The sequence below is a fragment of the Somniosus microcephalus genome, chromosome 7 (assembly GCF_052327205.1).
Source record: "Somniosus microcephalus isolate GS21.2 chromosome 7, FLI_Smic_1.0, whole genome shotgun sequence".
NCBI classification, from domain to species: domain Eukaryota; kingdom Metazoa; phylum Chordata; class Chondrichthyes; order Squaliformes; family Somniosidae; genus Somniosus; species Somniosus microcephalus.
This window is the reverse complement of record NC_140993.1, coordinates 153424645-153439188: the sequence shown is the minus strand read 5'-3', so window position 1 is coordinate 153439188 and position 14544 is coordinate 153424645. Positions and strand designations below refer to the sequence as shown.

Sequence of the window (14544 nt, the reverse complement as noted above, 5' to 3'; positions counted from 1 at the left end):
AAGGCCCTGAAAAGGTGCCTGGGGTTTTTCTCCTATTACGCCCAATGGGTCCCCAATTATTCCGACAAGGCCCGTCCCCTCCTGAAATCAACGTCCTTCTCGCTCACGGCCGAGGCCCACGCCGCGTTCAACAGCATTAAACACGACATTGAGAAGGCCGCGCTGCGGGCAGTGGACGAAAACATCCCTTTCCAGGTCGAAAGCGATGCGTCCGACTTCGCTTTAGCAGCCACCCTCAACCAGGATGGGCGGCCCGTAGCCTTTTTCTCAAGAACCCTCCAAGGGCCCGAGATCAGGCACTCCTCGGTAGAGAAGGAGGCCCAGGCCATAGTGGAGGCAGTGCGGCACTGGAGGCACTACCTAGCCGACAAACGCTTCACCCTGCTTACCGACCAGCGGTCGGTAGCCTTCATGTTTAACAACAAACAGAGGGGGAAGATCAAGAACGACAAAATTCTCAGGTGGCGGATCGAACTCTCCACGTTTGAGTACGACATAATATATAGGCCGAGGGCCCTCAACGAATCCCCCGACGCCCTATCACGAGGGATGTGTGCCAGCATCCAGAAGGACAGGCTACAGGGCCTCCACAATGGCCTCTGCCACCCGGGGGTCACCCAGCTATTTCACTTTATAAAATCCCGTAACCTGCCCTATTCCATCGAGGAGGTCCGGTCTATGACCAGGGACTGCCGCACCTGTGCGGAATGCAAGCCCCGTTTTTACAGGCCCAACTGAGCCCACCTGATCAAAGCTACACAGCCATTCGAGCGCCTGAGCTTAGATTTCAAGGGACCACTTCCCTCCACCGACCGCAATGTGTACTTTCTCAACATTGTGGACGAGTACTCCCGCTTCCCATTCGCCTACCCCTGCCCAGACATGACCAGTGCCACGGTCATCAAGTGCCTCGGCAGCCTGTTTTGCACGTTCGGCATGCCGAACTACATCCACACTGACAGGGGGGCGTCGTTCATGAGCGACGAACTGCGCCAATACCTGCTGTCGAAGGGGATAGCCACGAGTCGGACCACTAGTTATAACCCCCGGGGTAATGGGCAAGTGGAGAGGGAGAACGCGACGGTGTGGAAGGCGGTCACCTTAGCACTAAGGTCTAAAGGCCTCCCTACCTCCCGCTGGCAAGAGGTCCTCCCAGACGTACTCCACTCGATAAGGTCGCTACTGTGTACTGCTACTAACGCCACTCCTCACGAGAAGATGTTTGTTTTTCCCCGCAAATCAACCTCGGGAGTGTCCCTACCTTCGTGGCTCTCCACCCCAGGGACAGTCCTATTACGGAAGCATGTGAGGGGCCACAAAATGGATCCCCTCGTGGAGGCAGTACACCTACTCCACGCAAACCCACAGTACGCGTACGTCAAGCATGCCGACGGGCGTGAGGACACCGTGTCCATAAAGGACCTCGCCTCGGCAGGAAGCGACGACGACTCATCCTCACCACCCCCAGAAGAACCTCCACCATCCCCAGAGGTATCCTCACCACCCCCAGAAGTACCTGCAACACCCCCAGCACATGGGTATGCCCAGGAGGGCACCACGGACTCCCGGACGGAACCCGAGGTACTGTTGCGACGTTCAGGAAGGACTATCACACCCCCGGACAGACTAAATCTGTAGAAGGGGTGAATGTGATGAAATATATGTCTTCATCAGCCCCTTTGTTTTACCTGCATTGTATTGTGTGTACCGCCCCCTTTTCCCCTATTGTGTGCATTGGCTCCGCCCCTGTCTTTTGTCATATAAAGGTCTCAAGAGCTGTATGAGTCATTCTGCCAGACGAATCCGATGTGGAATGACGTGCAATGTTCTTAGCGATTAAAAGCCTTCAGTTGAATCCTTTAACTTCTTGTCCTTGAGTTATTGATGGCACATCAATCCCAATCTCTCTTCATACGTCATTCCTGCCATCCCAGGTATCAGTCTGGTGAATCTTCGCTGCACTCCCTCCATGGCAAGAACATCCTTCCTCAGATAAGGCGACCAAAACTGCACACAATACTCGAGGTGTGGTCTCACCAAGGCCCTGTACAACTGCATCCTTGCTCCTGTACTTGAATCCTCTCGCTACGAAGGCCAACATACCATTTGCCTTCTTAACCGCCTGCTGCACCTGCATGCTTACCTTCAGCGACTGGTGCACAAGGGCACCCAGGTCTCGTTGCACTTCCCCTTTTCCCAATCTATTGCCGTTCAGATAATAATCTGCCTTCCTGTTTTTGCCACCAAAGTAGATAACCTCGCATTTATCCACATTATACTGCATCTTCCCTGCATATACCCAATCGCCCAACCTGTCCAAATCGTACTGGAGTTTCTCTGCATCCTCCTCACAGCACACACGCCCACCCAGCTTTGTGACCAAAAGGAAATGGAGTACACATCCTTGCAATCTAATGAATAGTTAAATTTTGATCCTGCCTGTTTGAAGCAGTCACTTCCCTGAGCTGCTGAAAATGATGGTGAAAGTGAGGCAGGCAGTAATCTGGTGTAATGGATCGCCCTAAGGTCCGTTGGATGGGCTAGGCAGAATAACATACAGATGAGGGAGAAAACTGAGCCTTAGATTGAGTAAAACTGGTGAGCAGTATTCCCCTATCATCACATGCTCAGTGAACATTGATATCATCAGAAGTCTTGGAATAAAAGGTTGAACATTTTTAGATAATCCCAACCAATTCAACAGAGTGTTATTTTTTACTCTGATAAAGGGTCCAGACCTGAAATGTTAACTCTGTTTCTCTCTCCACGGATCTTCTTCTTAGGCAGTCTCTCTCCACGGATGCTGCCTGGCCTGCTGAGTATTTCCAGCATTTTCTGTTGTTATGTCATTTTTTACTGATCAATGTGATGGAGATTGTTTTTCCACATTTTCCACACATTGTCAGCAACAATCAATCAGGTCAGGTGTGCCAGAGTAGATTTGGGATAAAACTTCTTCATTAGCCCAATAATATACCCGAACTCCAAGTCACATGAACAGCCCTTAGAATAAATGCTGGCCTTGCCAGTGAAGCCCACATCCCATGAATGAATAAAGAAAAAAAAGAAAAATACTATTTCCGGTACAAATGAGGGCGGTGGTTCCTCTGGGGAGTACAGCCAGAGCCAAGTCCATGGCACCACAGGTGGCTCAGCTGTACAGGAGGGGAGCAGGAAGATCGGGAAAGCAATAATGATAGGGGATTCAATAATTAGGGGAACAGACTGGTGCATCTGCGGCCGCAGACGTGATTCCAGGATGGTATGTTGCTTCCGTGGTGCCAGGGTCAAGGATGTCACGGAGCGGCTGCAGAACATTCTTTGGGGGGAGGGTGAACAGCCAAAGGTCATGCTCCATATCGGTATCAATGACATAGGTAGAAAGAGGGATGAGGTCCTGCAGACAGATTTTAGGGAGCTAGGAAAGAGATTCAAAAGCAGGACCTCAAAGGTAGTAATCTCCGGATTACTCCCAGTGCCATGAGCTGGTGAGTATAGAAATAGGAGGATAGAGCAAATGAATGCATGACTGGAGAGATGGTGCAGGAGGGAGGGCTTTCAATTCCTGGGACATTGGGACCAGATCTGGGGGAGGTGGGACCTGTACAGGCCGGACGGGTTGCACCTCAACAGAGCTGGTACCAATATCCTTGCTGGGGTGAGGGGTTGCTAGTGCTGTTGGGGAAGGTTTAAACTAATTTGGCAGGGGGATGGGCACCAGGATGTAGCACTAGAAAGGAGAAACAAGGTGCACAAAGAATTGGGAGAGACAGATAGCACTAGAGTAAGTAATAGTACGGTATTAGGTGTGGTCAGACTAAGAGAGAATACAAGAAGGTCTAAGATAGGTTTACAGTGCATGTGTGTAAACGCACGAAGCATGGTAAATAAGGTTGGTGAGCTGTAGGTGCAAATAGCTACATGGGAATATGATGTCATGGTGATAAAGGAGACCTGGCTCAAAAAAGGGCAGGATTGGGTATTAAATACTCCTGGGTATAGGATGTTCAGGAAAGATAGGGAAGGAAAGAAAGGAGGTGGCAGTATTGATTAAGGAGAATATTACAATGCTGGAGAGAGAAGATGTCCTGGGGGGTCAAAGACAGAATCTATTTGGTTAGAGTTATGAAACAATAGAGGTGCCATTACACTTCTAGGTCTATTCTATAGGACACCAACTAGTGGGAAGGATATAGGAGAGCAAATTTGCAGGGAAATTACAGAGTGGTGCAAGAACTATAGAGTAGTGATAATGGGGAACTTCAACTATCCCAATATAGACTGGGATAGTATGAGTGTAAAGGGCAGAGAAGGGGAAGAATTTCTGAAGTGTGTTTAAGAGAACTTTCTTGATCAGTACGTTTCTGGCCAACGAGGAAGGAGGCATTGCTGGATCTGGTTCTGGGGAATGAGGTGGGTCAAGTGGAGCAAGTGTCAGTAGGGGAACATTTAGGGAACAGTGATCATAGTATCATAAGGTTTAGATTACCTGTGGAAAAGAAGAGGGAGCAATCTAGAGTAAAAATACTTAATTGGAGGAAGGCCAATTTCAGTGGGTTGAGAATGAATCTGGCCCAGTTAATTGGAATCAAAGATTGGCAGGCAAAACTGTAATCGAACAATGCCTTTAAAGAGGAGATGGGTCGGGTACAGTCGAGGTACATTCCCACGAGGGGGAAAGGTAGGGCAACCAAAGCCAGAGCTCCCTGGATGACAAAAGAGATAGAGAGTAAGATGAAGCAGCGAAAAGGGGCTTATGATAGATGTCAGGTTGCGAATACAAGTGAGAATCAGACTGAATATAGCAAGTTCATAGAGGAAGTGAAAAAGGAAATAAGAGGGGCAAAGAGAGAGTATGAGAATAGATTGGCAGCTAACATAAAAGGGAATCCAATAGTCTTCTATAGGCATATAAATAGTAAACAGGTAGAAAGAGGAGGGGTAGGGCCGATTAGGGACCAAAAAGGTGACCTACGCATGGAGGCAGAAGGCATGGTTGAGGTACTAATTGAGTACTTTGCATCTGTCTTTATCAAGGAAGAAGATGCTACCAAAGTCATAGTGAAAGAAGAGACAGTTGAGATACTGGATGGGATAAAAATTGATAAAGAGGTACTAGAAAGGCTGGCTGTACTTAAAGTAAATAAGTCACCAGGACCGGATGGGATGTATCCTAGGATGCTGAGGGAAGTGAAGAAAGAAATCGCAGAGGTACTGGCCATAATATTCCAATCCTCCTTAGATATGGGGGTGGTGCCAGAGGACTGGGGAATTGCAAATGTTACACCCTTGTTCAAAAAAGGGTGTAAGGATAAACCCAGAAACTACAGTTTAACCTCGGTAGTGGGGAAGCTTTTAGAAACGATAATCTGGGACAATATTAACAGTCACTTGGACACATGTGGAATAATTAAGGAAAGTCAGCACGGATTTGTTCAAGGCAAATCGTGTTTAACTAACTTGATTTAATTTTTTGAAGAGGTAACAGAGAGGGTTGATGAGGGCAATGCGGTTGAGGTGGTGTACATGGACTTCCAAAAGGCATTTGATAAAGTGCCACATAATAGGCTTGCCAGCAAAGTTGAAGCCCATGGAATAAAAGGGACAGTGGCAGCATGGATACGAAATTGGCTAAGTGACAGGAAACAGCGTAGTGATGAACGGTTGTTTTTGGACTGGAGGAAGGTATACAGTGGTGTTCCCCAGGGGTCGGTACGAGGACCACTGCTTTTCCTAATGACTTGGACTTGGGTGTACAGGGCACAATTTCAAAATTTGCAGATGACACAAAACTTGGAGGTATAGCGAACAGTGAGGAGGATAGTGATAGATTTCAAGAAGACATAGACAGGCTGGAGGAATGGGCAGACATGTGGCAGATTAAATTTAACACAGAAATGTGCAAAGTGATACATTTTGGTAGGAAGAACGAGGAGAGGCAATATAAACTAAAGGGTACAATCCTAAAGGGGTTGCATGAACAGAGAGATCTGGGGGTATATGTGCACAAATCGTTAAAGATAGCAGGACAGGTTGAGAAAGCGGTTAAAAAAGCATACGGGATCCTGGGCTTCATAAATAGAGGTATGAGGGTAAAAATTTGGTTGGTTTGCGCAGCTCCCCGCATGCGCCCCGGCCACAAACTTCCCTTGCGCCCCCTGACCTATCACTGGACGATATGTCCGACAGGATCAGGGGGCGTTTTTGCAGCGGCACATCACAGGAGTATTATCAGGCAAAAAAAATGGACACCCAGCCACATAAGGAGAAATTAGGGCAGGTGGCCAAAAACTTTCTCAAAGAGGTAGGTTTTAAGGTGATTGGCAGAAGAACCAAAGGCGACATGAGGAAAAACATTTTTACGCAGCGAGTGATTTAGGTTCTGGAATGCACTGCCTGAAAGGATGGTGGAGGCAGACTCAATTGTGGCTTTCAAAAGGGAATTGGATAAGTACCTGAAGGAAAAAAAATTGCAGGGCTATGGGGAAAGGGCGGGAGAGTGGGACTAGCTGAAGTGCTCTTGCAGAGAGCTGGCACGGGCTCGACGGGCCAAATGGCCTCCTTCTGTGCTGTAACCATTCTATGATTCTAACATGAGTGTGACAATTTATTTTTCTGCAATAATCATTCTTATAGCTTCCCTGAGTGAGCATACCAATTTAATGTATTTGGTGCTCAGTTAAGAGTTATGAAGGAAGTGCATTGAGGTTGCTTAAACTCCTATCAAGTAGGAACCTTACAGCTCAGCGAGAGGAAACTTTCATCCTTTTGTGCGAGCTGATTCAAACAGGACTCTGAGGTGAAAGGACAATTCTAGCCCACCGCACCACATAGAACATTAATTGCACAACTTTTAAATAACAGCTGTTTGAATGTAAATTAGCTGCTTAATATTAGTTAATGATCGATGGATATTAGAAGTGATTACTGATTTTTACATTTACGAAAGTTTTGTAACTCATGAGTTCTATCATGAATACAAGTGATATGTTATGCAATCATGGAGTACCTGGTCTGTGGAGCTCCGTTTTCAAGCCTTTTTGAAATGAATAGTTGACCACAAATACCAGGATGATCTTCAAAAAAGTTTTTATCCAAGAAAACTTTCACATGAAATTTAGAAAAATACATATCTTATTGTTTACTTCTTTATAATTTATAGAAAGTGAGCCCCCGGACCTCCCTGGAGGTGCAGTTATTTTCCTAAGAAAATGCTGACAATATAACTTGTGTTTTTATCGTGCCTTTAACATGCAAAATATCCCAAGGTCCTGTACAGAGTAGTAGTAAGAGGAAATAAATGTTGGCCCAGGGGAGTGAATTTTGGAGGAATAACTGGTGAAAAAATGGGTTTGAGAAGATTTTTAAAGGAAGGGGGAAAAGTAGAGAGCCAGAGGTGTTTGGACAGGAGTTCCAAAGCGCGGCACCTAGGTGGCTGAATGCTCTGCCACTAATAGTGTGGTAAAGGAAGGGGGAAGGGATGCACAGGGAGGCTATAGGTGAAAGACCAAAGGATGCAGGAAGAAAATTAAGTCTATAGGTGGAGTGAGACCAAGGAGGAATTTGAAGAACAAGGATAAAGAATTTGGCCAAGAAATCTGATTAAGCCGGGAAACGGCTGGTGCCACCACGAGCCGAAATTAATGACCGCCCACAAAAAGAGCGCAGGGAGCACTTTGGTGCTGCCTGCTGATTAAATGAGCACAGTGCAAAACCTACCGTGTAAGTGCTGTTTCAGGCGGTAGTCTCAGCAGGAGGCTCAACGTAGCGTGGCCGTAGCATCTCTGGAGCCAAGTAGCATTGTCTTAAAGCTAGCCTGTCATTTTAGAATGCAGTGTCGAGCCCTTAAAGGGGTACTGCATTCTAAAATGAAAAAATTAAAATCATTTAAAAATCGGCAGTCTTTAGCCCTTAGAGCTCAACTGTCTTCTGAAATAAAGTAAACATTAAAAATAATTCCGAAATGGCAGTCTTCAGCTTTTAAAGTTGAACTGCCTGCCGCATGTAAGCAAATGGTAAAAGTGCTTCAGCACTAACACAAATGGCTCAACAAGCCAGGGAAGGGGCACCCAGGGTCTCACACGTAGCGCTCCAGCTTTGTGCAGGGAGTCAACACTACAAGACAGGTTCTCTACACACAGGGGACAGGAGGCCCTCCAGAAAGAATGATGTGGGACCAGATCACCGAGGCCGTCGCTGCCAGCAGTGTCGCCCCCACCAGCTGGTTCCAGCGGCCAAAGAAGTTTCATGACCTCAGACCAGTGGTCTAGGTCAGTGAATGCATCTTCAAAAGTTGTCTCATAACAACTGCACCACTAGCCTCACACACTGCTCAGTGCACGACTGCGCCCCCCTACCCCATCACTCACCTACCAACAAATCTGTACCAAACACGAGGCACACCTCACAATCCTAGCCTCACCTCAACCCTTGGAGGAGACGGTGCAGGCCATTCTTGGCAGGGGCATGACTGAGCCCTTGGCCAGCGGCAGGGCTGAAAGGGTACAAGATGCTGGTATTCTCATATTTTATCCTCCTTCTCACATCCCACAATATCTTCTGATTGACTAGGTGTGCATGGTATAAGCATGCAGCTCTTGCTTTGGCAGTCTCCAAAATAGTGGGAATTGGAAGTGAAAACTAACTTACTACTTATTTAAAATAATCATACTTTTTATCAAAAGTTATATGCTGTGGCAAGCTTTGATAATGTTCAGCTACTTTGTAAAGTATAATAGTTTAGTATTACAAACTGGCATTTTGAAACCATAGCCGATTCTATATTTAGCAAGTTCATGTGATTATAGTATCCTGCACATCAGCTGAATCTGATTGCCTTTCTACAGTAATATAAAAATCAAAGCTGTAATTAAAAATATAAAGCAAATGTAACATAGTTTTGCTTTAAATACAATATTCCAGTGCCTGCAACAAATGTTTAATATATAAGTGAGATTAAATAGTCAGTATAATTTAACACATAGATTTCACAGACAGTGTTATGGTATACTATATTTATGTATTTACAGAAAAGATATTCTTTTTAAAGGTGTACAGGCAACAGTTTACAATTTTCTCAGGATAAAAATTACATTTAAAATGTAAGTCATGCTAAAGGATCAAAATACTAATGTTATGTACATAGAACAAAAATGCATTGTGGTACATCCATGTTTGGTGCCACAGTGGTAAGACACATTGGAATCCCAAGCCTTCATTTCAACTGTATAGCTCATAAGATTCAGAACCATTCATCATTTCCAGAATAAGTTATCTTCATGGCTTTAACCAAACAATGCACCATCACATCACAATGAAAGTTAGCCAGTTCAAGTTACTCACAACCACAGTGCACATCTTTTGAAATCACTATACTCTACTAAAGACAAAAGAAACATTAAAACATGGAAGGAAATTGGATTATATATTTTATAGCCCATACTAAACACTTTCCTATTTAGCATGGACTATGCAGTTTGCATTTTACTTCAATTGACACAGTGTAAATAAACTCTTATATATAATTTAATGTGTAAAAAATGTAAATAAAAGAATCTGCTACTTACAGTTAATAATTATTTGCATTGTTATTTGTCTAACAGTTGAAGTCCATAAAACATTTCATTATGAATCCCTAGAGAATGTGATGCTTCATTTAGTTCCCCCCTCTACCCAGCCAACATTTATATTTTTGTTTTTCAATGTAATAATCACAGCAGAAAATTTAGGGAAAATATCAGTTATTGCAATACTAATGTTTCTGGCAAATCTAAAAGAGCTTAAATCTATATTGGGTCATGGTATATGCACTGTGTGCACACAGACCAGGAATGTCCCAGATTCAATCCTTGGTTAAACTGAATTTTCTTCTAAATGTGTGACATATTATCATTTGCTTCTTTTATCTTTCTCCATCTTAATTACAATATAAGTATTTGGAATCTAGGAATAGGCAAAGTCCCATGTCAAGCAGATTCTGTTTCAAGACCCAATCTGACCACGTTTTTATCATAATTTTCCTACCCTAATGCCATCTCCCACTTCTATTTCTACAAATTAGCAGAAAATTTAAATCCTGCAAAATATGAAAAAAATACTGGTTGTACAAGTAGTAAAAAAGTTTGAGCACTGATTAATTAATAGAAAGCTCATATAAAATCCAGACCTTGAGTTTCTTTTAAATTTAACTTACAAATGGTATTTTTTTTAATTATGTGGATTTGGCAGACTAATATTCAGGAATAAGGCTATTGTAAATACCTAGCATGAAGTAATCCTGTGAAATAATGGGGATAATTTTAACCAAACCCGCCCAGCGGGATACTGACAGGATCGCATCAGCTGCCCATTTTACACCCCGCCCATGGAAGGTAAAATCAGGTGGCGTGTAAAATGGGCAGTCGATCTGAACCCATCTGTTTCCTGCCAGGCAGGTCAGGTTAAAATTAGCCTCAGTAACTTCAAAAATTCAAAAAGACCAATGATAAGGCATTGTTCTACAAACATCTCAGAGCCAACAAATGGCCCTAAAAAGTGGTGCAACCTAGGTCTACAAGCTGTCATGAGGAGGTGCCAAGCAATGGTCACTCACTTCTCCACAAGGGAAAAAAGTCAGAGAGAGTGTTTTTGCAGGACCCACTTGTACACCTCCTAGCACCTGGCTATAAAGCAGCACTGGCAGAGGCTGAGAGCAGATTATCTACTGTCTTGGTTAGGGATGGCACATGATACAAAAAGACTAACAGAAATGAAATTAGAATAAAAATATTTTGAAGAATGAGTTTCACCCTCAGAATAAACAAACGCATTCAACCTACTCTGTGGCATTAACATTTCTCTCAGTTGGATAGGAACCACAAATCCCACCAATAACAATAAGATATTTAAGGGCCAAAGCTGAAGTACATATGCCTTGTCATGTGACATATGTGATGGTTTACAAAGCACCACAGAGGAATAAAATTATTCACTGATACATGAAGGAAAAAGAACAGTTTATTTATGAGTACACCAACGTTCTACTCAATGAAGAATATCTCAATGGAACGTAAAACGGTGCCTTGATACTTGTTTGAAGAAAAAGAAAATTACAGGAGTGGGATTGAACTAGTTGGCTTGTGAAGAAAAATATCACCAATGCAAACTTGATGAGCCAAATAACCTGTTTCTGTTCTGTAACAATTGATGGTTTTGAAATTGATAAGCAATGGATTTGGACTGGACATAAGAATGTATTATCAGAGTGTTTGAATATATGGGCTCAAATTTCCAAGCCCCGTGGAGGCGGGAGTGGTGGGAAAATTGCAGAATCGGGGGGCAGGAACCCATCCCGCCCCCAACCCGCCTCCGTGCCAATGTCCCAGGAGGCGGGTATCCGACCCATGCTGGGAGCTGCCTCCCCGAGGCGGGAAGGGGATTAGTGCCAATTAACTGCCTAATCTCTATTTTTAGCCCTGAAGTGTGGGCTTCCCAACGGCTCCGAACCACGCCAAGTTAGCGAGGCGGACCGCGAGTCTGAAGGGGTTGGAAGGGTCGAGATGTCCATTGTGCAGGTGAGTGATGGGTGCATGTGTGCAGAGGTAAGTGTGTGAGGTGAGTGTAAAGTGTTTTAATCAGTTTTACTTACCTTTACTTTCTCCTGCAGGCTTCCTTCCTTCAGTTCTCGGGAGTCCCCCAGCTCACCGGCACAGAAAGTAGAATGGCCGCTGAACTGTCAAAAGCTGCAGCCTCTGCTTTCTGGTCTGGAGATCTCTCTAACTGAGTCTGAGTAGAAGGACTCAAGTTAGAAGACAGATTGTCAGTGATTGACTGCTTCACAGAGCTGTCAAATGCTGATTTTTCATCTGTCAAAAGCTCTTGACAGATGAAATGTCAATCGCTGATGTCACCAGTAACCAGGTGTCCCTTAATTGGCCGGCTGAGCCTGCTGGGTGGGCTTAACAAGGTCAATCAAGGGAAAATAGCGTAGGTTGGCCACAAGTCGATGGAGGTGGGACTACAACCCAAAAAGTGTGAGTCCCGCCTCCAAAAGCTCCCCATTGACAAAATCCAGCCCTATGTGTCTGTACACGTGTGTGCGCGCATGTGTGTGTATTTATAGGTGGCAGTAGTTTCTCAAGTTTCCAACTGTCTGGAAACATAGCTATTCATTCTAAATCAGAGCTATGCCTGGGTACTTTCAATTTGATTATTTATTTCATCACATGAAGACAACCTACATTTGCTGAAAAAAACAAAGCATTCTTACATTGAAGTTGGTGGGTAAAATAGTTTAAGGCCATTGGTTAAGACACACAAGAAATAATAAGACCTTGATGCCAAGTTTATACATTATTTATACTAGTCATAAGTAAGAAAACATCTTAGTCCTGAGAAAATGTTATCTAATATTTTTGTTAATTATACAAATGCAAATGTTTTCTCAATCGGCAGTTCTTATCTAATGAAAAGGCACAATGAAAATTTGGATTTTATATATTCATTTATATAATATATATATTATATATATATAGGTGTGTATGTGTCTGAAAGCATGTCCAAGTTTTGTGTGTTTACAATATGTGCAAGACAGTGAATATCCTGCAAAAATATAATTGTATCATGTTCCCCTCTTGTCATATGATGCTGAAGTACTGATACTACTTTCATCTCCCCTCATTCCTATCACATGATACAAATACTACCATGGAGGATTCCACACATAAGGGAAGAAAACAGTAGGCCAGTGATCTTTTATTGCATTAAAAACAAAGCAAACTTTATATATTATATGAAATAACATATGATGGGGACTGGGTGGAAAGTTATAACACAATCTCAGCTTTAATGTGGCAAGATGAAACTATGTTTGTGCTATATAAGACATTATCTGAAACCCTTGGCTATATTACAGTCTTGTCGCACACTCTCAGCTATCTGTAAACTGCTTAGGGCAATATCTGACTGTATTATGCATTTGTAAATGTTCCTATGCCTGACAATAGCCAGCTACAATGCAGGATATCATCTTAAATACTGTAGTGAACTGTTCAAATATACAAAATTGTATCAACAAATTATGCTTTAATAATATGAGGTAAAGATAAAAGGATTGTAACAGTTCAAGCTGAGTATAGCTTCTTAAACTGATAGTTAATTAAAAAATTATGCTTTATAAATTTACACTAAGCAATTTTAACTCAATTTATAGCTTAACAAATATATTCACTAAACAGCAACCCTAGTTTGAGTCTGTTCAGTGTGGCAAAGAAAAACTGTTATTCCAGTTGTATGAATGGCCAAGGTTTATCTTGGTGTAGTTCGTAAAGGCAATACATCATTTACCAGCACATTCAAGCATTATCTTGTAAGCAAGCCGGGATCATTCTATTTTCTGCAACGAAAATGCTCTTTGAATTGTTATTGAAGAGTCTATGCCTAGGTATCTCTGAGTTAATTATGAGGCAGGAATCTTCATGCGTCTCCATCAGGGGGTGGCTGACACAGTTTGTACAATCTAGTAGAAACAGATGACAGATGTTACATAGTGAATGGACTAAATGCATCTATGATTATCAGGTTTATTGAGCATTCACTATAGAACACTGGAATGAAGTAAACAATAACCATACCACTGAAAAGCCTCCCACCAATAAGTATTGCACAGTGGAGTTCACTATATTTTATAACAAGCTTTGCTAAACTACATTGCTGGAGATGGAGCTACTAAACATCAGTGAACATTAATTCAGTGTGAATGTTATCATGGAAAAAACAACTTGCCTGGGCTATGAAAATAAATTAAATCATGGAAAATAAATAAACGTTCTATTATTTTGTAAGATATCATATCAGATTTTGTACTGTTATTATTCTCATTGAGTTCATTGACCTTGCTTGCAACACAGTGAATTAAAAAGCAGGTGACTAGATACTATAAAGAGATAGCCCAGTCATCCACTTTTTAAAATCTTTTAATATATTTTTACATCACTAGTCTTCATTTGAATTAAAATTAACTATTGAGAACTGTAATAGATTTTTAAATGTTAGTTATGCATTGAAAAAAAATGTAGCAAGGAATGAGATAGTGACTATTGATGTCCTAAATTATTACTGCAACTATGTGATTCAGATCACCCATCATTGAATCACATCTATTTTAACAAATAATCAGAAGTGATTGGAGCTTTTCTTTAGATCGAGAAAACTAATTGAAAATAGGAGAGAAGGCATGGTAAATCAAGAGATAGTGCTTAGGTGCAATTACATTGTTAAAGGAATGTAATTATGAATTTGATTTTGAGGTTTCATTGATATCTACATAAATTCTGCATTAAATTCATAGCAGGAAAAATTGACACATGCCCCATTTGGGGCACTAACTTCACAGGGGCGCTACTTTTAGCGCTTCGAAAAAGTTAGCACCCCTAATCCTGAAATTGAATGGCAGTGCCCCAAGCAGGAGGCGGGGCGCTACTGGAAGTGCTCCCCCTCCCTCTTGGGGCGCTCCCATTGAATATCGCGGCGCTACGTGCAGCAGCAAGAGGGGCCTAGCGCAGTGCA

General features: G+C 42.8%; 1 protein-coding gene across 6 annotated transcripts in view; it reads right to left on the bottom strand.

Annotated features, from left to right (window-relative positions):
* Positions 1 to 10982: 10982 nt before the first annotated feature.
* The window catches only part of prex2 (phosphatidylinositol-3,4,5-trisphosphate-dependent Rac exchange factor 2), a 943088-nt gene continuing 939526 nt past the window's right edge, over positions 10983 to 14544 (bottom strand). For all 6 annotated transcript variants that reach the window (XM_085993112.1, XM_085993115.1, XM_085993113.1 and 3 more), the window contains one exon: positions 10983 to 13495. In XM_085993112.1, the coding sequence (XP_085849238.1) occupies positions 13453 to 13495 (43 nt within the window). In that variant the 3' untranslated portion in view covers positions 10983 to 13452. The remainder of the gene's footprint in view (positions 13496 to 14544) is intronic.